Source organism: Triticum aestivum, chromosome 3B (assembly GCF_018294505.1).
Source record: "Triticum aestivum cultivar Chinese Spring chromosome 3B, IWGSC CS RefSeq v2.1, whole genome shotgun sequence".
NCBI lineage: Eukaryota > Viridiplantae > Streptophyta > Magnoliopsida > Poales > Poaceae > Triticum > Triticum aestivum.
In genome coordinates this window covers 397,675,162-397,697,718 of record NC_057801.1, presented here as the reverse complement: position 1 = coordinate 397,697,718, position 22,557 = coordinate 397,675,162, and the positions used below count along the sequence as shown (strand labels likewise).

The 22,557-nt window shown below is 46.8% G+C and overlaps 1 protein-coding gene across 1 annotated transcript; it reads right to left on the bottom strand.

Annotated features, from left to right (window-relative positions):
* Positions 1-7,153: 7,153 nt before the first annotated feature.
* On the bottom strand, positions 7,154-18,975 carry LOC123070050 (F-box/LRR-repeat protein 13). Its single transcript, XM_044493063.1, has 4 exons — positions 18,029-18,975; positions 17,798-17,947; positions 17,359-17,714; positions 7,154-7,431 (listed from the first exon to the last, which is right to left on the bottom strand). The coding sequence occupies exons 1-3, from the start codon at positions 18,896-18,898 to the stop codon at positions 17,367-17,369; spliced, it is 1,368 nt and encodes a 455-aa protein (XP_044348998.1). The 5' UTR covers positions 18,899-18,975; the 3' UTR covers positions 7,154-7,431; positions 17,359-17,366.
* Positions 18,976-22,557: the final 3,582 nt, after the last annotated feature.

Genomic DNA, 22,557 nt, shown 5'->3' with positions numbered 1-22,557 from the left:
GGCTCGGGATCGGGAGGCGGCGGTGTTGGGCAGGCTCGAGCGGCGGCGGTGAGGTCGAGGGCGGTGGCGGTGAGGTCGAGGGCGGCGACGGTAAGGTCGAGGGCGGCGGCGGGCGGCGGCGCTAAGGTTGAGGGCAGGCTCGGGCGGCGGCAACAGAGGAGTAGGGGAAGGGGGAATGGATGACTTAGCCAAATTTTGAGCCAGGGGGTGGTTAATTCAGAAGTAGCAGTAGCGCGTTCCAGAAAGCGCGCTACTGCTATGTTAGCTACAGCGTGTTCTGGTATACACGCTACTGCTACTCCTTTCTCTTTTTTCCCTTTTTCACTTATTTTTCTTCACATTTTATTTTTTTTCTTTCACCTTATTATATTTCTTTCATTTTCAATTACCTTTCTATTTGCTTTCCATTTAATTTTATATCCTTTAGCAGTAGCGAGTTTAGAAGAAAACGCGCTACTACAAAGCCTGTAGCGGTAGCGCGGTTCTATATGGATCGCTACTACTATGTGTAGCCTATCGGCTAAGCCGTGGGAATTATAGTGGTAGCGCTTGTTTCCGAACATGCGTTACTGCTAACGTTTGAGCTATTGCGCGCTTTGCATGAACGCGCTACTACAAATTAGCAGTAGCGCCCTATTTTAACCAGTGCTACTGCTATACCTCTGTGTATAGGCTTTTCCCTAGTAGTGTAGCAAGAGCAAGAAGATTTGCACTGAAGCAAATACATGGAGATGAACTGGAACAGTACAATTTACTTTGAGACTTTGCAGCTGAAGTTAGAAGGTCCAATCCTGGAAGTACAATGTTTGTGAATGCAAAAGATGGAGTTTTTGGGAACTGTTACATGTCATTGGATGCATGCAAGAGAAGTTTCTTACTTGCTTGCAGGCCAATTATATGCATTGATGGGTGCCACATTAAGAACAAGTATGGTGGAGTGATGTTGACAGCTGTTGGAGTTGATCCCAATGATTGTATCTTTCCCATTGCTATTGCCATAGTTGAAGTAGAAGACACTGTTACATGGAAGTGGTTTCTAAACACATTGAAGGAGGATCTAAACATACAAAACATAGCAGGATGGACACTTATGAGTGACAGGCAGAAGGTATTAGTACTGTAGCATTTCATTTGTCATACTGTACCATTTCATATATAGCATTTCTTTTGTCATACTGTAGCATTTCATATATATAGCATTTCATTTGTTTTCTATACTTTGTGTATGTAGGGGTCGATCAATGCTGTCAATGCATTGTTTCCTGATGCAGAACATAGATTTTGTGTGAGGCACCTGCATCGAAACTTTGCAAAGAACTGGAAAGGCGATGTTTTCAAGAATAAGTTTTGGCAAATTGCAAGAGCTACACATGAGGCAGACTCGAAGAAATACATGCAAGAGATGAAAGAGATGGATCAGGGGGCATTTGAGTACTTGGATGCAATTGACCCAAGACAATGGTGCAAGGCCTATTTCCAAGAACTCCCAAAATGTGATTTGCTTCTGAATAATAGTTGTGAAGTGTTTAACAAGTAAGTACTAACTGTAGCATCTCATTTCTCTAAAATGTAGCACCTTTGTTTTATTAACAGTAGCATTTTATTTGTTGCCACTGTAGATACATACTTGATGCTAGAGAACTGCCCATTGTGAGTGATCTTAAGAAGATCAAGGACCAGTTAATGAGTAGGTTTTATAGAAAAAATGTGGAAGCTGAGGAGATGTGTGGTTCTATTTGTCCCAAAATTAGAAAGAAATTGAACAAAAACATTGACATGTCCAACAACTGCACAGCTTTGCCTGCTGGGTAACATATCTTTCATGTCAAGGGTATGATTGGGGAATATGAGGTGAACATACAGAAGGAAGAGTGCTCATGTAGGGCCTAGCAGCTCTCTGGAATTCCATGTAGACATGGAGCAGCATGTTTAAGATATGAAAGAATTAAACCAGAGGTTGTTGTCAACAAGTGCTACAGCATTGAAGCTTTCAAAGCGGCTTATGGCAAAGTCATAATGACATGTAGTGATCCTAGGGTGTGGCTTAGAACTAATGGCCCTCCAGTGGCACCACCCAAATATGAGAAGCAAGTTGGGAGGCCTGGGAAAAAAAGGAAAAAGAACCCACTAGAGGAAGAGAATGGTACTAGGATGAGCAGGCATGGCATTGTGGGGCATTGTAGTGTGTGCCAGCAGCCAGGGCACAACAAAAGAAAATGCCCTGAACTTGGTAGGGGCCCAGCAGCACAAGTTGCACCAGAAGCAGCAGCAGGAGATGTAGCACAAGGAGCAGGAGATGCAGCACAAGTTGCACCGGAAGTAACAGCAGGAGATGCAACACAAGGAGTAGGAGATGGAGCAGCAGGAGATGCACCAGTAGGAGATGAAGCAGCAGGAGATGCACAAGCAGAACAGGCACAACCTGAACCTATTTAGATTATTTTTCCTAAAGAAGCAGCAGCACTGCCAGCACCTAGCCAGAGAAAGAAACTGCCAGTAAAAGGCCTACTTATAAGGTGTTCATTTTTTCAACATTTATGCATTTGTACATTCTTTCAACATTTATGCATTTTTACAGTGTAATGCCTATTATGCAGAAAAAATGATGCCCAAAACTCTCAAGTAGAGCATCCAGTTTGGTTTCACCTTCAATGACTTATGATCTTGCTTCATCTACTGTCATGGAAATCCTGGAAGACCAAGTGAGTGTTAATTACTTTCTTGTACTGTGTATTTTCCTGATAATTACTAAGTGTTGCAAATGCTTCAATTGTAGTTATAGCTACACAACAATCACAAACATCATTGCCAGCTCCTCTGCCAGAGAGCCAGTTCCTTGCAGCCTGTAGAGATGCCCTGCCCCCTCCAAGAGTGCAAACTACTGCAACACTTGGCTTGAAGAGAAGGAAGAAAGTGAGAAAAACTAAGGAGAACAAAGCCCCAGGAACTCAGAACTGAAGAGCTACAAGATTGACACATTTTGGACATATTCTGGAAAGAAGCAATGTAGGATGTTGTCTTTTTTTGGTTAGGAAACAAGATGGTTTGTAATGAAACCTGATGCTGGGATGGAGGAGACCTAGGGACGGGGGAATGGGAAGGACGGATTAATCAGGGGCAAAATTGCATATAAGCCCAACCGCCAGGAGCGGGAAAACTCCCGCCTGGGCCCTCTGGTGTCGACGTGGCACTGGTCAGCGGTGGTCAGACAAGATTAGGACCTCGAATGAACAACTCAAAAAGATGTGGAACTCAAATATGCATTTTGAAAGAATTAGGACTCAAGTGACACTTTCAAATAATTCCCTCGCCTACTCTCTATACGCCACCTGGTTGGGCCCGTGGGCCTTGCGGGGCCGAAAAGCCTTCCCTTTCACCGTTGGCTTGATCGGGATCGGCCTACTACGCCTCGCTCGGCACCGGGCCGGCGGTCTTTTAAAAAAAACATTTCTTTTTATTCTTTTTTGCTAATATTAATTAATTTTTTCCCTTTGTTTCATTTTTTATTTACTTTTCTAATTTTCATAGTTTTTTACCAATTCAAGTTTAATTCTTTTGTGATTTTTAATTCTTTACAATAGAACAATTTTTTTACAATAATTTTTTTAACTAATTTTTAAAAAATCTTTCAAACTAATTTTTTTCATTCTTTTTTGCTAATATTATTTATTTTTCCCTTTGTTTTGTTTTTTATTTACTTTCCTAATTTTCATAGTTTTTTAGCATTTCTAGTTTAATTCTTTTCTGTTTTTCAATTTTTTACAATAATTTTGTACAATAAAACAATTTTAAATAACGGTATCAATTCAAACACTTGATATTTAAACAATATTTCAAAACCATCCATTTTCAAACACTCGATGTTTCATTCTAGTTTTCAGAAATATTTTACATAATAGTAGTCCGCCTCGAAACTAAACGACATTATGAAAATAATTAAACATAACTAAACATCATTTAGAAACTAAACTAAGCTAAACTACATGTCCTCGACCCGCCGAAGTCCGCCTCGTCGTAGAGCCCGTCGCTGTCGTTGCTACTGCTGCTGTTGTCCAGGGGCACCACGGGCACCGCGGGCGTGGCCAGCGCAGCCATCGAGTCCGCCACCGCGGCGTGGTAGCCGGGGAAGTCCGGCGGGTCCTCCGGGTGGACGGCGACCGGAGCGAGCTGCATGTACTCCTGGACGAGGGGCAGCGGCATCGGGACGTTCTCCAACTCCCGGATCGCCGTCAAGTAGCCCGGCATGTACTCTGGGTCACCGGCCTCTGCCGCCAGCTGCCTGTACTCCGCCAGCAACGCCGGCTCTGGCTCCTCCGGCTCGGGTGGAGGGGCGCGGTTGGACCTGGCGCCGTCCCTCGCCGTCGTCCGTCGATCGCCTCCACCGAGGCGAACAGAGCCGCGGTCGCCGCCTGTGCCGGCGAGGGGCGCGCCGACGCGCGCACCGAGGTTGATGCGGGCGGAGCGCATCTCGCCACGGCGGAAGAGTGAGTACCCGTAGCTCGTCGGGGCGGGCACAATGCCGGCGGCCGCCTAGGCGCGGTACGGGGCGACGACGTCCTTGAAGGAGCGCCCGTCCTAGAGGTGGTGTCGCGCCGCACGGTTGTGCTTCACGGGCGGGCGGGGGCCGGCGTAGGCATGGAGGCGGAGGTCATGGTCGTCGGCGAGCCGGGCCGCTCACCCAGGGTGGTTGGGGGCGTACTGCGGGTCCGCCCGCTCCTCCGGCGAGAGCAGCGCCCGGTATAGACCGACGGCGCGGGCGAAGAGGGGCGTGCCGACGTCGGGCACCAGCGTGACCGGCACGCCGTCGATGTTGAGCCGCCACCTCGACGGCAGACGGACATCGGGCGCGGTGGGGATGGCGAAGTGGGCGAGCTCCTCCGCCTCCTCCAGGGTCAGGTTAGGGCGGGCCATCGCCGGCGGCAGAGAGAGGGGGCGCGAGAGGCGGAGGTGGGTGCCGGCGAGTGGAGAGGCAAGAGCGGTTGCGATCGACCGCGGGAGAGGCCGCCTTTTATAGGGGCCGGGATTGGTGCCGGCGATTAATGCTGGCAGGCGAGGGGGTGGCGTGCGCAGGCGAACAAAGCGGTGGCGTGGGCAGGCGAGCGGGCGGCGAGCGCAGGCGGTCAGCGTGAGAATCAACGCCACGCGCACACCGACGCTGGCGATTGGACTGCTCGCTGCGGCGATTGGACTGGCCGCTGCGCGGCGTAAATGGCCACCGTAATCCGCGCCGGATTAATGCGGGCGGACGGCGGCCTAAGTACGTGTGGGCCGCCCCCGACGTGGCGTACACCGCCCCCTCGCCCACGTACGGGCGTATAGCGGCCGTACGTTCGTGCGCCGCGGTATGCCGCGCTACGCCGCGCCCATAATTCTCATCGTGGCCTTGCCCACGAAGGGGTACCTTCTAATCTGGGTCGTTGATGTGTCCAGGGAGGGTTGTACTAAAGCCGAAGTGTTAAAATAATTACGTATTCGTACATATTAAGGGGCGGACACTGTACCACCCGAAAGTGACTTCAAAACGGACAGTCTCTTTTCTTAGGTACAGTTCAGTCTTAAATTTAAGTGAAGAAATCAAACTGGCAAAAGAAAAATTAAAAAGCCAAGAGTAGTTGCCATATTCTAAACTTCTAAACAACATGGGAGAAGCGTGAGTGCTCTAGGAGGACTTATAGTGGTATATACCGCATCTGATTTCCATAATTTCGGAGCCCAACTCTCTGTTTTCACAGTGAAACTAAACAAATAAAGCGACAGGGAGAGTTGTACTCAATCTTTCAAATCCTCAATCTTTACAAATGAAAATACAGATAAACCACCCGCAAAAAGAAAAAAGGAAGATAAACCAAATCATGGGAGGAATCAACCTTCTAACTCACCACTCATCAATGCTGTCCGGCAGGCGACAATGGCGACAGTGGCGAGAAGATCATCTTGTTGAGCCATGGCGACAGTGGCGTGTATCCATGGCTTGTACATGCTGGGCAAGGAATTGGTAGGATTCAGATGGGAAGGGATTCATCCTATGGAGTAGATATGGAGGGAAAAGGAAGGCGTAAGGAAGAGGGCAAGATATGTGTGCCACTGGAATAAGGGGAGAAGACGGAACAAATTAGTCCCGTATGCTCCTATCAGTTAGTTTTCTGTGTCATCTCTCGTGGATTTGATAAGCACTTAGAGACGCATGTGGGCTAGCGTAATGAGCTGCATGTGCTTGCTAGTTATAAACCTGGTTCGGTTAAATCTTTCATTATGTGCGTTCAGTTTTCCTGTAGCTTGCACGTGCCATTTTTTCTGAGGTAAAACGCTGTTGAGATGTGCTGACGTGGCAAGATTTATGAGGTGGATAGGTTGCATTTTAAGATAAATGGGATAGGAGGGATGAGTCTCTTAGGCATTGTCGAGGAAATCGTTAACTGACAGCTGCTCGGTTGGCTCACGAGTAAGAGATTAATCAGCTAATCGGCAAGTTAATCAACCATTTAATTAATTAATCGAACGATTTCTCAATTTATCGGCTACTCGGTGACCCTACGAGTAGGGATTAATCTGCAAGTTAACTGGTTAATTGGATGAATTCTTGAACAGGGCTCTTAGATATATACGATTTGCAAACTTAATTGGTTGAGAGAATTGGTTGTAGTGGGGATCGCTTGGAGATCCTATTGGAATTGGGATCCTAAGGAAACTTTGGGCATTTATTACTTGGACCATATTCCAAATTATGCTTCGCAACTGTGTACTCATAATCCAATTTTTATTTAAATTAGTCTTTGGATCTTTGATTGAGTCTTTTTTTCTATTGACCTACTCCAGACCAGAGGAGAGGTCAAATTGGAATTGGAGTTACAACTCAATTTTGTTAAGTTAATCTTATTATCCTTTCATTTTTTTACAGAATATTTTTCAAACTAAAAATAAAAAATACAATACAATAGTAAATATTCCTTATAATAGATATACTTAATTATATCATAAACTTCTTAAGAATGTAGAAGTAAGATGTAAGATTTCTACATCATTGGCTGTCATTTTGGCTAAGATTCATAAACCCACACAAAGTTTGGCTTCAAAGAATAGCTTCTTAATTAAAAAAAACATCATCTTTCAAAATTAAAATTCACCTCAACATGAAACAAGTTGCAGCACACGATTTTTAAGAAGTTCAAACCACTTGCAGCTCCATAAAGCACAAATCCACATAATCATATTCAATTACAACAGCCATGTTCAGGTCCACAAAGCACAAAATGCACGTCTAACACAAGCAAAACCAAAGTTTCAAAGCTTGTACCGAACAAGGTATGGAAGACAAAGACTACAACTTGCATCAGGATCTATATGGCTTGACTTGCTTCAGGACCCATCTCTTTTTTTCATTCCATCTGGGTAAGGCTTGAAGAGACGTGATCTTGTCACTTCTTTGTTATCCTGCAAATATGATGGCAAACATGTAGCAAGATGACTAAAGTAGTTGTCAACCACATCAGTAACAGCAGGAGCAAATGCCGCATCAATATTTTTCCAACGCAATCAAACAAACAAGCTAGAATTAGATGAAGGCTGCAGCTACGCTGGTGACTCTGGTGCTAGGATTTAGAAACGTAAAAACCCGGAAGCCAAATCCTGTTTTCTTTTTCTTACTGTTTGTTTGTTGTTTGCATACTTGACATGTTCAACTCTCCTTCCTAATGTATAATAATTATTATAGCAATAGAAAACTGTGCAATTCATTTCAATGGGGCAGACTATAAATTATTTGTGGCCAAGGTCTGAGAGGATGCTGCTAGCTAGTGATAGAAAGATCCATAAGGCCTTACAAGCAGTTGCCATTTCATAAGTTGCTTCATTCCTGTCCACCATGTTAACTACTTCTGCCAGCCAGATGGTTGGTTATTTCTTGGTTAGCTGGGTGGATGAGGTTGTAAATTATACTAGTTCTTGAGAATTAGAACCAGTACTACACATGCATATTACTAGTACTACCCACACGACTAGCACTGAGTGCTTCTCCTTTGTCTCAACAGCATTGCTAGTGCTACACAGGCACATCCATTGATAAGGACCAAACTGACGTGTGCACTTCTTTATGTAGATTGGCTACACGAAATTAAATCCCAGATAAAGAACAGACTCACAAGGATGACAAGGAGAACAAAACTACAATTGAACAGATTCCCCATCATTCCCACAGTAACCAAACATGCATTGAGCCATACCCAAAGGGCACGAGAGAAGCAATATTGCACAAGAATTGCGCTCATGTTCAGGTTCCTCCATGAAGTTTCAAGCCACAGCGGGCGCTATCTGGGAATGCGGTGGATGGGAGGTCAAGACTTTGTCGGTCTCCTCTCTAGGTGTCCGGATCCGGTTTGCTTGCTACTAAACCTGCTGATTGGGTGAGGTTACTGTTAGAGTTGAAGAAAAAGAAAAGGATTCGTGAGAGGGGAGGAGAGAAGAGGTGGAGGAGGAGACTTGCCCGGGGAAGGAGGTGAACTAGACAACAGCGCTCACCGTCAGCTGGACGGAAACGTGGAGGCGGCAACATGAGGTTGGGGCAAAAGAGGAGCAAGGAAGGAAAAGAGTGGAGGAAGTGATTATTCGGCTCAGCGGGAAATCTCACCGACGGCGAGGAAGCCGAGCGCTGAGGCTGTTAAACACGTCATGTTATGTGACCGGCGCATCTCATAGGAGATAGTTAAGGTAGTTAGGTTGTTAGAGTATCTTGTTTATCTCATGTAACCTCTTATCTCTATCTCCTTTCTTGATCTCCAAGCTTGTAATCCAAACCGCATGTATGCGCTGTTATGGGAGGTGCGCCCCATCTATTTAACACGAACCCGTCGGCCTGAGCAAGGCAAGACGTTCCGCTAGTTCGCACATGGTAATCAGAGCCCCATCTCTTCCCATCTACTGAGATCCCATCTACCGAGCCTAGCCATGTCTTCCTCCTCCTCCTCCGGTGCTTCCCAGACCACCCTCAATGGACAGGTCACCGAGAAGCTAACACGCACGAACTACGTGCTCTGGCGCACGCAGGTCACCCCTCATCTGCGTGGCGCCGGTGTCTTCGGCTACGTCGACGGCACCACACCGGAGCCAGCCAGGCTTCATGTCACCAAGGACAAGGATGGCAAAGAAAGTGCTGAGCCCAACCCTCTCCACCCCATCTAGGTTCGGGAGGATCAACAGGTGCTGGGTTACTTACTCAGCACCCTCTCCAAGGAGGTTCTCATCGCGGTGACCACGGTCACCACGGCGCACGCGCTCTGGACAGCGGTGGCAGGTATGTTTTCCTCGCAGTCCATGAGCCGCGTGAATAATATCAGGACGGCGCTCATCAACGCGCAGAAGGGCAACCAAACAGTTGCTGCCTACTTCGCCTCCCTCCGTGGTCTCGCCGACGAGCTCGCCGCGGCCGGGAAGGCCATCCAAGACGACGAACTCATCTCCTACATCATCCACGGCCTCGACGTCGACTACCAGCCCCTCGTCTCCGCCCTCGACGCACGCGTCACACCGGTCTCCCTCGACGAGCTCTACGCCATGCTCAGCAACTTCGACCAGCGCATGGCTCAGTTCAACCACTCGGGCAGCGGCGGCTTCCGTTCCTCTGCCAACGCTGCCGTGCGTGGTCGTGGCGGTGGATCACGTGGTCGTGGCGCCTCTCGCGCAAAAGGACGCTCTGGAGGTCACGGTGGTGGTGGAAACAGCGGCAGCGGCAACAGCCGCTCTGGTGCATCTCGCGGTCGCCGCGGCGGCGGTCCACCTCGGGCCCGTCCGGAGCTCCCTCGCTGTCAAATCTGCGGTAAGCCAGGGCACACCGCGCGGGACTGCTGGTACCGTTATGACGAAGATGACGAGGACTCTCAAGATGAAGAAAAGGTGGCTGCCACGGCTGATGGATCCTACGGCATCGACACAAATTGGTATGTTGATAGCGGCGCCACCAACCACATCACCAATGAGCTTGAGAAGGTCACGATGAAGGAAAAATACCGTGGAAAAGACCACATCCACACGGCAAGTGGAGAAGGTATGCAGATTTGTCACATTGGTCATTCTACTTTTCGTACCCCTCATCGTCCTATTCATCTCAAGAAAATTTTGCATGTTCCTAGTGCCGCCAAAAGTCTTCTCTCGGTTCATAGAATTGCCCTTGATAATCATGTTTTCCTCGAATTTCATCCCTATTTCTTTTTGATCAAGGACCAGGCCACGAAGAAGGTTCTCTATCGAGGTAGATGTGTTCGAGGGCTTTACCCGTTGCTTCCGGAGCTTAGGAGACTCAATAAACAAGCCAATGGTGTTGTCAAAGTTTCGTCAACACGGTGGCACGATCGATTAGGGCATGCTGCTTTTTCTTTAGTTGAAAGATTGCTTAGGAAAAATAAACTCCCATTTGTTGGTGAGAGAAATGTCGAAACTATTTGTGATTCCTACCAATGTGCTAAAAGTCATCAATTACCTTGTCCAATATCTACTAGTGTCTCTACCAAACCACTTCAATTGATTTTTTCTGATGTGTGGGGTCCTGCTCCCACTTCTGTTGGTAGACATGAGTATTATGTAAGCTTCATAGATGACTATAGCAAGTTTGTGTGGATTTATCTTCTCAAAAAGAGATCCGAAGTCTTTCAAGTTTTCCAAAACTTTCAAGCCTTGGTTGAACGAAAATTTGATAGCAAAATTATTGCAGTCCAATCGGACTGGGGGGGAGGGGGGGTATGAAAAACTCAACTCCTTCCAAACACTTGGCATATCACACCATGTATCATGCCCTCATGCCCATCAACAGAATGACTCTGCTGAAAGGAAGCAGAGACACATAGTTGAGGTTGGGCTAGCTCTCTTGGCAGGAGCCTACATGCCCCTAAAATTTTGGGATGAGGCCTTTCTTACTGCCGTCCACATCATCAATATGCTCCCTAGTCGAGTCATCAACAATCAAACTCCAGTAGAAAGACTCCTTCATGTCAAACCAGACTATAAATCTCTTCATGTGTTTGGGTGTGCTTGTTGGCCCAACCTTCGCCCATACAACAAAAGAAAACTCATGCTCCGCTCAAAACAATGTGTTTTTCTCGGGTATAGCCCTCAACACAAAGGTGTCAAGTGTTTAGATATATCCACTGGCCGTGTCTACATATCTCGCGATGTCGTTTTTGATGAAACCAACTTCCCCTCCGCTACCCTACATCCAAACGCCGGTGCTCGCCTCCGAGAAGAAATTCTCCTCCTACCTACTCATCTTACCACCATTGATCCAGGGGGTCCGAATTATGATGATCAACTGTTGACTAATCCTGCTACTAATGGTGCGCATGAGTTTTTTGATGATGTTCCAGGAGACAGCAGCGAAAATAATGAAGAAACAAGTGAAAAAAACGCGCCGGCAGTCCCACATCGCATGTGTCCGCATCCAGGAGGCAAATCCTCCTCGGGATTGGCACCGCAGCAGCAGTTCAGCGGATCCCCCTTGGGATGGGTGCCGGCTGACGCGCCAGACGCGCAGGCGACAGCGCCAGCCGATCGTGCGGCTGTCTCCAGCCCAGCGCGCGACGCACGTCACGCTCCAATTGGCGGCGGCTCCAGCGTCTCTCCGCGCCAACCCTCGCTCGACACGCGGCAGCCTGAGGTTCGCCAGGACGACGCGCGCTTCCGTGACCAGCCGGTCACGTACAAGCGGCGCGACCAGATTCGCCGACACGACGCGGGGTCCCGGTCTGCTGCGGGACCGGGCGTGGACTCCTGTGCGCCCACGCGTGCACAGCAGATCGGCGTCCGCCTCGAGGCTGATCTGCCATCATCCTCCAATGATGAGGCCCCGGGATCTTCTGTGCATACAGAACACGCTGCACCTGATCAAACTGTCACAGAAGATCCGGCGGGAGCTGATTCTGCTACAGGAGCTTCTGCCTCGGGATTTTCTGTGGCCGGGGATCCCAATGCTGCACCGCCACGACATACACGACTCCAGCATGGGGTAATACATCCTGTTAATTATAAACACATAACCAAATACGGTATGGTCTGTTCCACAGGTGAACCAGGTGAACCTCGGACACTTCAGGAAGCACTTGGTGATGAAAGATGGAAAAATGCTATGAATGAAGAATACATGGCACTCAAGAAGAATAAAACTTGGCATTTGGTTCCCCCACAGCAAGGTAAAAATTTAATTGATTGCAAGTGGGTATTCAGAATAAAGAGAAAATCTGATGGAACTATTGATCGCTACAAAGCTAGGCTCGTTGCAAAAGGTTTTAAACAACGGTATGGCATAGACTACGAGGACACTTTTAGTCCAGTTGTTAAGGCTGCCACTATCCGTCTTGTTTTGTCTATTGCCGTTTCCAGGGGATGGAGTCTCGGGCAACTTGATGTTCAGAATGCGTTTCTTCATGGTGTTCTGGAAGAGGAGGTATACATGAAACAACCTCCTGGGTTTGTAAGTAAAAGTGCACCCTCTCATGTTTGCAAGTTGGACAAAGCACTTTATGGTTTGAAACAGGCACCAAGAGCATGGTACTCTCGTCTCTGTCACAAAATGCAAACACTTGGTTTTGTCCCTTCAAAATCTGACACCTCTCTGTTCATCTACAACAAGTCCAATACATGCATATTTGTCTTAATATATGTTGATGATATTATTGTGACAAGCTCATCTGATGAAGCCATCACAGGACTGTTAAAAGATTTGAGTGCAGATTTTGCCTTGAAGGATCTTGGAGACTTGCATTATTTTCTTGGGATTGAAGTAAAGAGGCACAAGGATGGACTTCATCTCTCCCAAGAAAAGTATGCAGTTGACTTGGTAAGGAAAGCTGGTCTACAGGGTTGTAAACCTACACCTACTCCATTATCCAGCTCAGAAAAATTATCTCTTACACAAGGGACTCTCTTGACTCAAGAGGACAGTACCAAATACAGAAGCTTGGTAGGGGCACTTCAATATCTTACTCTTACCAGGCCTGATATTTCGTTTGCTGTCAACAAAGTATGTCAGTTCCTTCATGCACCTACAACTGTTCATTTAACTGCTGCCAAACGCATAGTCAGATATGTCAAAAACACATTGAGCATGGGTCTCAATTTTAGCAAGTCATCTTCTACTCTTGTCAGTGCTTTTTCTGATTCTGATTGGGCAGGCTGTCTTGATGATAGACGCTCTACTGGTGGTTTTGCTGTTTTCTTTGGACCCAACTTAATTTCATGGTGTGCTCGTAAGCAAGCTACAGTCTCCAGATCGAGTACAGAGGCAGAATATAAGGCATTGGCCAATGCCACATCTGAAATCATATGGGTTCAATCCATGCTCAAGGAACTTGGTATACAGAGTCAACAGGCCCCATGTTTGTGGTGTGACAATCTTGGTGCCACCTATCTTTCAGCTAATCCAGTGTTTCATGCTAGGACCAAACACATTGAGATAGACTTTCATTTTGTCAGAGAGAGGGTAGCTCATAAGCAACTTGACATTCGTTTTGTGCACTCCAGAGATCAAATTGCAGATGGATTCACAAAGGCATTGCCAGTCAAGAGTTTTGAAAACTTCAAGTATAATCTCAACCTCATGGAGTTGTGATTAAGGGAGGGTGTTAAACACGTCATGTTATGTGACCGGCGCATCTCATAGGAGATAGTTAAGGTAGTTAGGTTGTTAGAGTATCTTGTTTATCTCATGTAACCTCTTATCTCTATCTCCTTTCTTGATCTCCAAGCTTGTAATCCAAACCGCATGTATGCGCTGTTATGGGAGGTGCGCCCCATCTATTTAACACGAACCCGTCGGCTTGAGCAAGGCAAGACGTTCCGCTAGTTCGCACAGAGGCGACGGAGCAGAGGCAGAGGAGGGATCGAGGAGAGAGGAATGGTGTCGCGGGACAAGAGAGATGTGTAGAATCATGGAATGGCGGCTTTGAGGGGGGATTGGTTTTACATACTGTCCCACATCAGTGGAATCTTGGAATGAAATCCCACGCCCATTCCAAGACAGCTGAACACGGTGGGTTCGGATTAGTAAATGATTACGTGATTCTAGGCCCAAATGATGGGACAAACAAGCTGCAAGTCTAATCTAGGAGAGTGGGTGATGGTACATCAACGTTCATTTGGCAGCAAAACTGGATCCCACGGGACTTCAACATGCGCCCTATTGTTAGTAAAATAATTGATCCACCTCTACTGGTGGCCGACTTGCTTACGGCTGAGGCGTCCTGGGACATGGACAAATTGGCCCAAATCTTCTTGCCTACAGATGCACAAGCTATTGCTGCTATCCCTCTTTGTCCAAGGCAGGTGGATGACTTTTGGTCATGGATCCATGAGAAGAATGGTGTTTTCACAGTCCGGTCAGCCTACAGAATGTTAGTATCCACAAAGGCTCGCCAGGATGCTTGGCTTGAGGGCAGAGCAGATTCTTTAAATTCGGAGAGGGAGACGAAGGTATGGACAAGTATGTGGAAGACCAACGTCCCATCTAAGGTTAAAATTTTCTTATGGAGGCTTGCTCAGCAATCTCTGCCCACGGCTGATCTTCTAACTCATAGAAACATGGCGACAGCGTCTTCGTGTGGCCTTTGTGGAGCGGACAATTCATGGCAGCACTCTCTCCTTCACTGTAACATGGCAAGATGCGTATGGGCGTCAGAAGACCCGGACCTTGCTGATGTTTTTCACAACATAAGGGAACCGGAAGCCAAAAGGTGGATATTTACACTAATTGACAGCCTGCAACATGATGTTTTCATCAGGGTCATAGTGACATTGTGGGCTATCTGGTACGCCCGAAGAAAGGCGTTACATGAGCATATCTTCCAGACCCCTCACGCAACCCATCATTTTATCCGCAACTATATTAGGGAGCTCGGCGAGATCAAACCAAAGGGGACACAAGCTCCACCAGCGGCAAGGGCACCCCGCCCGTGCAGAACGCCTCCGGCGGCAGGATTTGCTAAGATCAAAGTGGACGGAGCTACTTCCAGGAGTTCAAACAGAGGATCTTTTAGTGCCGTGTGCAGGGATGAAACAGGGAAGTTCATGGGCGCGTCAGCTATCAGATGTGTTGGCATAACTGACCGAGCAGCTTTGGAGGCGCTAGCCTGCCGAGAAGCCCTTTCATTGGCCCAGGATCTTTCTCTAACACATGTGATGATAGCATCAGACTGCCAAGAGGTTGTTACAAATATCAAAATCGATGCAGGAGGCTTGTATGGCAGCATCGTGAAGGAGATCAAATCAACTTCAGCTCAGTTCACGTCTTGTACTTCCATTTTCGAGGGACGTGAGTCTAATATTGAGGCACACAGCCTCGCTAAGCACACTCTAGGACTTTCTTTAGGACCCCATTTGTGGCTCCTCGAACCTCAAGACCTTAATTGTATCCCAATGTATTTGGACTATGATCATTAAATAAAGTGTGTTTAGACTAAAAAAACAGATCAATCAAAATGTAGTAGGCATAGCTACACAACTTATCTTCTCCAACATACAATAAAAATACCCTTATTCCACAACACAAAATTAAGAGATACAATGTACGAAACAAAAAGGGTATCCAACATTTTAAAGACGTAGATAATATGTTTTATACCATAACACAAATATTTTGCGCCTCTGCTTTTGTGCGGCTATACCAACTATGCTACTACACCGTCGGCCACGACTAACTTGACCAGGGCTACTCATCACCATAATCGGCTACCTCAACATTGACATCAAGGGTTACGTCTACAGCTCATCGGCAACAGCTCCAGTCAATAGCGTCCGCATCATCACAAGTGTCCACATCACTCCCGCTGTGACTGCGGCAGGGAGTAGAAGAGAGACATGGAGGCAGGGAGTAGAAGAGAGACATGGAGGCAGGGAGTAGAAGAGAGACATGGAAGGCACCAGAAGGAGACGCAGTCACCGCCTAGGTGCCAACCGATCAGAGATGCAGGTGATGATGGCGAAGCGGAGAAGACAACAGGCGCGCAAGACTTCAACTTCAGTTCGCAATTGTCCACTTTGCTCCCACTACGACTGATGGGGGATGTTAGAAGTATAAACATGTTTGGTTAGAGACAAGGAGAGATAGAGATAGAGTTGGTTAAAACCAACAATGACTTGCCTTGTACTCTAAGCTGCTCTCTGCGCTGTACTCTATATATGCCCCATGAGGTCAGTCAATGCAACAACAAAATATTCAGGGTTCCTATAGTTTTCCACACACTAACTAGGGTTCACATCAGATCCAAAAATTATAATGTTATTCAGTACCGCCTCCATTCCAAATTATTTAAGGCTCTAACTTTGTCCTAAGTCAAACTTCCTTAAGTTTGACCAAGTCCACAGAAAAATGTGACAACATCTACAACACTAAATTAGTTTTATTAGATTCATTATAAAATATGTTTTTGTTAATTGATGTTGTACATATTAGCTCATTTGTAAGACTTGATCAAAAGAAGAGAAGTTTGACTTGGGCAAAGCTAGAAATAGATATTATCTGGAACAGAGAGAGTATCATACTTAGTTTGCAGTACCATAGGTAAGTCTGAAAGTGCAAAATAAGACAAAGAGAACATTTGATCAGCCTTCTTGTGAGCTACACAGGATGCACCACTCCAGATAGATGAGTAAAAAACAGAGCGAGTTGATCTGCCACCAACCACCAGAATAGTACACACACCAGACCAGAGACTTCGGATCCAATACTAACATGTCGCTTTGACTGTAGCTGATGATGCAGTGGCCTGAGGGGACTCCAGGCCATTGTCAAGATGATGGGTTTCCTACGTTCGTGTGATACATGGCTGCTAGCCTAATGCAATACTAAACAACGAGCATGTGCAGGTGCATGTTTTGTTATATCTCAACTAGGCTCACTTGATTGCATCAATGACTTATACATATCAAAATTGAGCACCTCTGATTCAATTATCAATGGTTCTCATGAGTCAATGATGGCAATCTATTGCATTAAGCTTGGACAACATCAATGACAGCATGAGTGATACAGGCGTTATCACTTTCTTGCTCTTACGGAAGTTCAAAATTGCGATAAGACACAACCAAAAGATGAACCGTCAGGAGAAAATTTCAGACAGATTAGGAACCAGCTGCCATAAGTACTATAGCACCAAACCTCAAGCTTTGCATGTTATAACTAACATGTCTTGTTAAAGTTTCATACTCTTTCTTGAACAACAAACAACAACAACAACAACAACAAAGCCTTTAGTCCCAAACAAGTGACCAAATTGGTTATATTGTTACGAGGTGCAGATTTTGCTAATGAGCGGACCATCAAAAATATGACTCAGAAAGTAGAGAACAAACTGTTTACAAACAAAGAGTAAGCCTTGAGAGTACCTCCAACTTTAGCAACCAAATGGGTCACACTGTGACATGTTGCTAGCTCTTCCGAAGCTCCACGCATGGGACATGTCTTGCCTCTCCACCACCACACTAGCATCTGCAGAAACACATCCTTCTGAAGATAAACGACTTAGCACAACATCTCTAGAGCAACCATCATCCACGAAAACACGCATCTCCTCCAACATTTGGGCTCTTTCCATGACAAACTTGACAAATGCCAGCTCGGTATCCTCTCCTCGGGCAGCTTCGAACACAAACTTCTTAATATGTGAGGTAACACATTCAGTGTGGCCTACTTGATCCCAGAAGTCCACATCAACATTGGTTGGTGATTCAGAAGGAGATGACTGTATTCCAAGCAAGTGAACCACTTAACCCAACAGGCACAAGCACAAACAATGATGATGATGAAGTGACAGGGAATTGATACCTTGATATACAAGGTTTTTAGGCATGGGAAGCATCTAAGCAAGAGGGGCACCAGCTTGACTTGCTTCTCATCTCCAAACTGCACCTTCAATGCCAATGTCTTGAGGGTCCGAACCATCGCATTTGGCTTCACCTTCATCCCTATCCCATCCTATAATGAATCGAAAAGCAATTATGTAAGTACCATCTAATTGTGGAAAATAAGATGATGTGAAAGGAAAATTCAGGCCACCTTGATCACAGTGGGGCCGATCTTGAGCTGATGCAGTCCAACGTCAAAGTACCCGAAAATTTTCAGCCTCGGTGCATTAATAATCTTGACGTGAGTAGAGGCACCACCAATCGGCTCCAACAGCAACCGCTCCAAGTTGGGGGCATCGTCAAGGTGCACCTCTCTGACCATGGACCTCCACACAACCAGGGACTGGAGGCTCCCTGACCAGATGTGGATGTACCTTGGGTAGTCCTGTGTCAGCACGAAAGCGAGCCTCTCAAGCTCGGGGCAGCGCGGGAGCACAGCGTGGAGCTCGCGGTCCTGCATGGAGCAATGGACAATCCCGAGCTCTTGCAGGCTGGGGAAGGCCGGAGCGAGGCCGGAAATGTCCGGGAACTGGCAGAGCCCGAGCCAGACGCGGCGGAGGGACGCGCATCCGAGGCTGGGGGGAGGACGCCACTCACATTCAGCAGGCCAGGATCCGTTGACGACGGAGAGTTCCTCGACGTTCTTGGCTGAGAGGGAGGCGAACCAGGAGTCGAGGACGTCGGGTTCCTGGTAAGCGAGGTGCTCGGAGGAGAGGCGGGCGGAAGTGACCGAGCCCGGGTGGGAGTTCAGCGCGGCGGTGACGGCGGTAGGAACGAGTCCAGCGTCGTCGAGCCGGAGTGGGGTGGAAGCCCAGAGGCTGCGCCAGCGGGAGGAGAGGATGGTGGTGCGGGCCGCGTCCTTGGTGGGGAGGCGAGAGATGATGTTGCGGAGGAGCACGTCCGGGAGGCAGTTGATGCGGTCATCGTCATCGGAGGCGGTGGACGAGGAGGACGGGGATGCGGTGGTGGAGACCGAGGGAGGCGGGAGGTAGGAGAGGACGGTGGCGAGGGTTTCGTCCATCGCCGTGGTTTGCTTGACACGGCGGAGGAGGAAGCGGAACAGGGAGAGATCTGTCCTCTTTTTTTTTTCCTTTTCTTTAAGACAAAGGGAGAGATCAGGTGAAGCCCGACAGGAGTAAAGTTGGGCCGTATGAAGGTTAGCCCAGTTCAGATCTACTCCCTCCTTCCATCTATATAGGGCCTAATGCGTTTTTTGAGGCTAACTTTGACCAAATGTTAGAGTAATAATATATGACATGCAACTTACACAAAGCATACGGCCAAATTCGTATGTGAAAGGAGCTTCTAATGATATAATTTTCATATTATACATCTCATGTACTACTAATTTTGTCAATAGTCAAAGATGGTTTTGAAAAACTCATTAGGCCCTATATAAATGGAAGGAGGGAGTAGCAGTGAAAAAGAACTCGGTTCTACTCCAACTCCCTGGTCTACCACTCCCATTCCCCGAGTAGACAGACATTGGCATCGGCAGGAAAAAAAAGGTCCTATTGTCTCAAAAAAAAGGAGGGATGTCCTAATTCTATGCTCACGCAAGATCTATCTAGGAGATGCATAGCAATGAGAGGGGGAGAGTGTGTCCACGTACCCTTTAGACCGAAAGCGGAAGCGTTTGACAACGCGGTTGATGTAGTCGAACTTCTTCTCGTTCCGACCGATCAAGTACCGAACGTACGACACCTCCGAGTTCTGCACACATTCAGCTCGATGACATCCCTCGAGCTCTTGATCCAACAGAGTGTCGAGGAAGTAGAAGAGTTTTGTCAGCACGACGGCATGGTGACGATGATGATGAAGTGATCTGCGCAAGGCTTCGCCTAAGCACTACGAGAATATGACCGGAGGCATAAACTGTGGAGAGGGACGCCGCACACGGCTAACAATTGTCGGTCTTTGTGTTCTAGGCACCCCTCCCCATGTATATATAGGTGGGAGGGGAGAGAGGCAGCCTAGGGCGCGCCCAAGTAGGAGGAATCCTACTTGGGCCCCTAGTTCAATTCGGCCTCCCCCCTTTCCTTTTACAGGGAGGGGGAAAAGGGACGAGAGGGAGGAGGAAAGAAAAGGGGGCGAACCCCCTCCTCCTTCTCCTATTCAGCCTCCTTCCTTAGGGGGGGCGCCACCCCTTGTGGGCTGGTGTGCTCCCCTCCTATGGCCCATAAGGCCCAATATTCCCCCGGGGGGTCCGGTAACCCCCCGGTACTTAGATATGTACCCGATACATCCCGGAACACTTCTGGTGTCCGAATACTATCGTCCTATATAACAATCATTACCTATCGACCATTTCGAGACTCCTCGTCATGTCCGTGGTCTCATCCGGGACTCGGAACAACATTCGGTCACCAAATCACATAACTCATATAATACAAAATCGCCATCGAACGTTAAGCGTGCGGACCCTACGGGTTCGAGAACTATGTAGACATGACCGAGACACCTCTCTGGTCAATAACCAATAGCGGAACCTGGATGCTCATATTGGCTCCCACATATTCTACGAAGATCTTTATCGATCGAACCGTTATGACAACATTCGTTATTCCCTTTGTCATTTGTATGTTACTTGCCCGAGATTCGATTGTCGGTACCTTCATACCTAGTTCAATATCGTTACCGGCAAGTCTCTTTACTCGTTACATAATGCATCATCCTGTAACTCATTAGTCACTTTGCTTGCAAGGCTTCTTATAATGTGCATTACCGAAAGGGCCCAGAGATACCTCTCCAATATCTGGAGTGACAAATCCTAATCTCGATCTATGCCAACCCAACAAACACCTTCGGAGATACCAGTAGAGCATCTGTATAATCACCCAGTTATGTTGTGACATTTGATAGCACACAAGGCATTCCTCCGGTATTCGGGAGTTGCATAATCTCATAGTCGGAGGAATATGTATTTGACATGAAGAAAGCAATAGCAATAAAATTGAACGATCATAATGCAAAGCTAACGAATGGGTCTTGTCCATCACATCATTCTCCTAATGATGTGATCCCGTTCATCAAATGACAACACATGCCTATGGTTAGGAAACTCAACCATCTTTTATTAACGAGCTAGTCAAGTAGAGGCATACTAGGGACACGGTGTTTTCTCTATGTATCCACACATGTATCAAGTTTCCGATTAATAAAATTCTAGCATGAATAATAAACATTTATCATGATATAAGGAAATATAAAATAACAACTTTATTATTGCCTCTAGGGCATATTTCCTTCAGTCTCCCATTTGCATTAGAGTCAATAATCCAGTTCACATCACCATGTGATTTAACACCCATAGTTCAGATCGCCATGTGACCAACACCCAAAGAGTTTACTAGAGTCAATAATCTAGTTCACATCACCATGTGATTAACACCCAAAGAGTATTAAGAAGTGATCATGTTTTGCTTGTGAGAGAAGTTCAGTCAACGGGTCTGTCACATTCAGATCCGTATGTATTTTGCAAATTTATATGTCTACAATGCTCTGCATGGAGCTACTCTAGCTAATTGCTCCCACGTTCAATACATATCTAGATTGAGACTTAGAGTCATCTAGATCAGTGTAAAAGTTTGCATCAACGTAACTCTTTACGACAAACTCTTTATCACCTTCATAACCGAGAAACATTTCCTTAGTCCTCTTTAGGTACATAAGGATAATTTTGACTGTTGTCCAGTGATCTACTCCTGGATCACTATTGTACCCCCTTGCCAAACTCATGGCAAGGTACACAATAGGTCTGGTATACAGCATGGCATACTTTATAGAACCTATGGCTGAGGCATAGGTGTAGTATCGAAAGTATGTCTAGAGGGGGGGTGATTAGACTACTTGACCAAATAAAAACTTAACCTTTTCCCAATTTTAGTTCTTGGCAGATTTTAACAACTTAGCACAAGTCAAGCAATCTCAATACAATTCAAGCAAGCATGCAAAGAGTATATGGGCAACGGAAAGTAAAGCATGCAACTTGCAAGAAAGTAAATGGGGGGAGTTTGAAGGGAGCAAATGCAATGTTGACATGGAGATTTTTGGCGTGGTTCCGATAGGTGGTGCTATCATACAACCACGTTGATGGAGACTTCAACCCACGGAGGGTAACAGATATGCGAGTCCACAGAGGGCTCCACTCACAAAGGGTCCACGAAGAAGCAACCTTGTCTATCCCATCATGGCCATCGCCCACGAAGGACTTGCCTCACTAGGGTTCATTGGTTCAACTCTACAATCTTGACGGAGGCTCCCAAGTGACACCTAACCAATCTAGGAGACACCACTCTCCAAAAGGTAATAGATGGTGTGGTGTTGATGAACTCCTTACTCTTGTGCTTCAAATGATAGTCTCCCCAACACTCAACTCTCTCACACAGATTTGGATATGGTGGAAAGATGATTTGGGTGGAAAGCAACTTGGGGAAGCCTAGAGATCAAGATTCATATGGTAGGATTGGAATATCTTGGCCTCAACACATGAGTAGGTGGTTCTCTCTCAGAAAATGAGTAGTGGAAGTGTAGATTTGTTCTGATGGCTCTCTCCACGAATGAAGAGTGGGTGGAGGGGTATATATAGCCTCCACACAAAATCTAACCGTTACACACAGATTCCCAAACTCGGTGGGACCGAATCAACAAACTCGGTCAGACCGATTTAGGTAAAAATGT

Coding starts and splice junctions, on each gene's coding strand:
- LOC123070050 (XM_044493063.1), bottom strand. CDS start 18,898: ATGGACGAAACCCTCGCCACCGTCCTCTCCTACCTCCCGCCTCCCTCG. Junction 17,948..18,028: donor TCGGCCCCACTGTGATCAAG/GTGGCCTGAATT, acceptor GATTCATTATAG/GATGGGATAGGGATGAAGGT. Junction 17,715..17,797: donor TAAAAACCTTGTATATCAAG/GTATCAATTCCC, acceptor CTTGGAATACAG/TCATCTCCTTCTGAATCACC.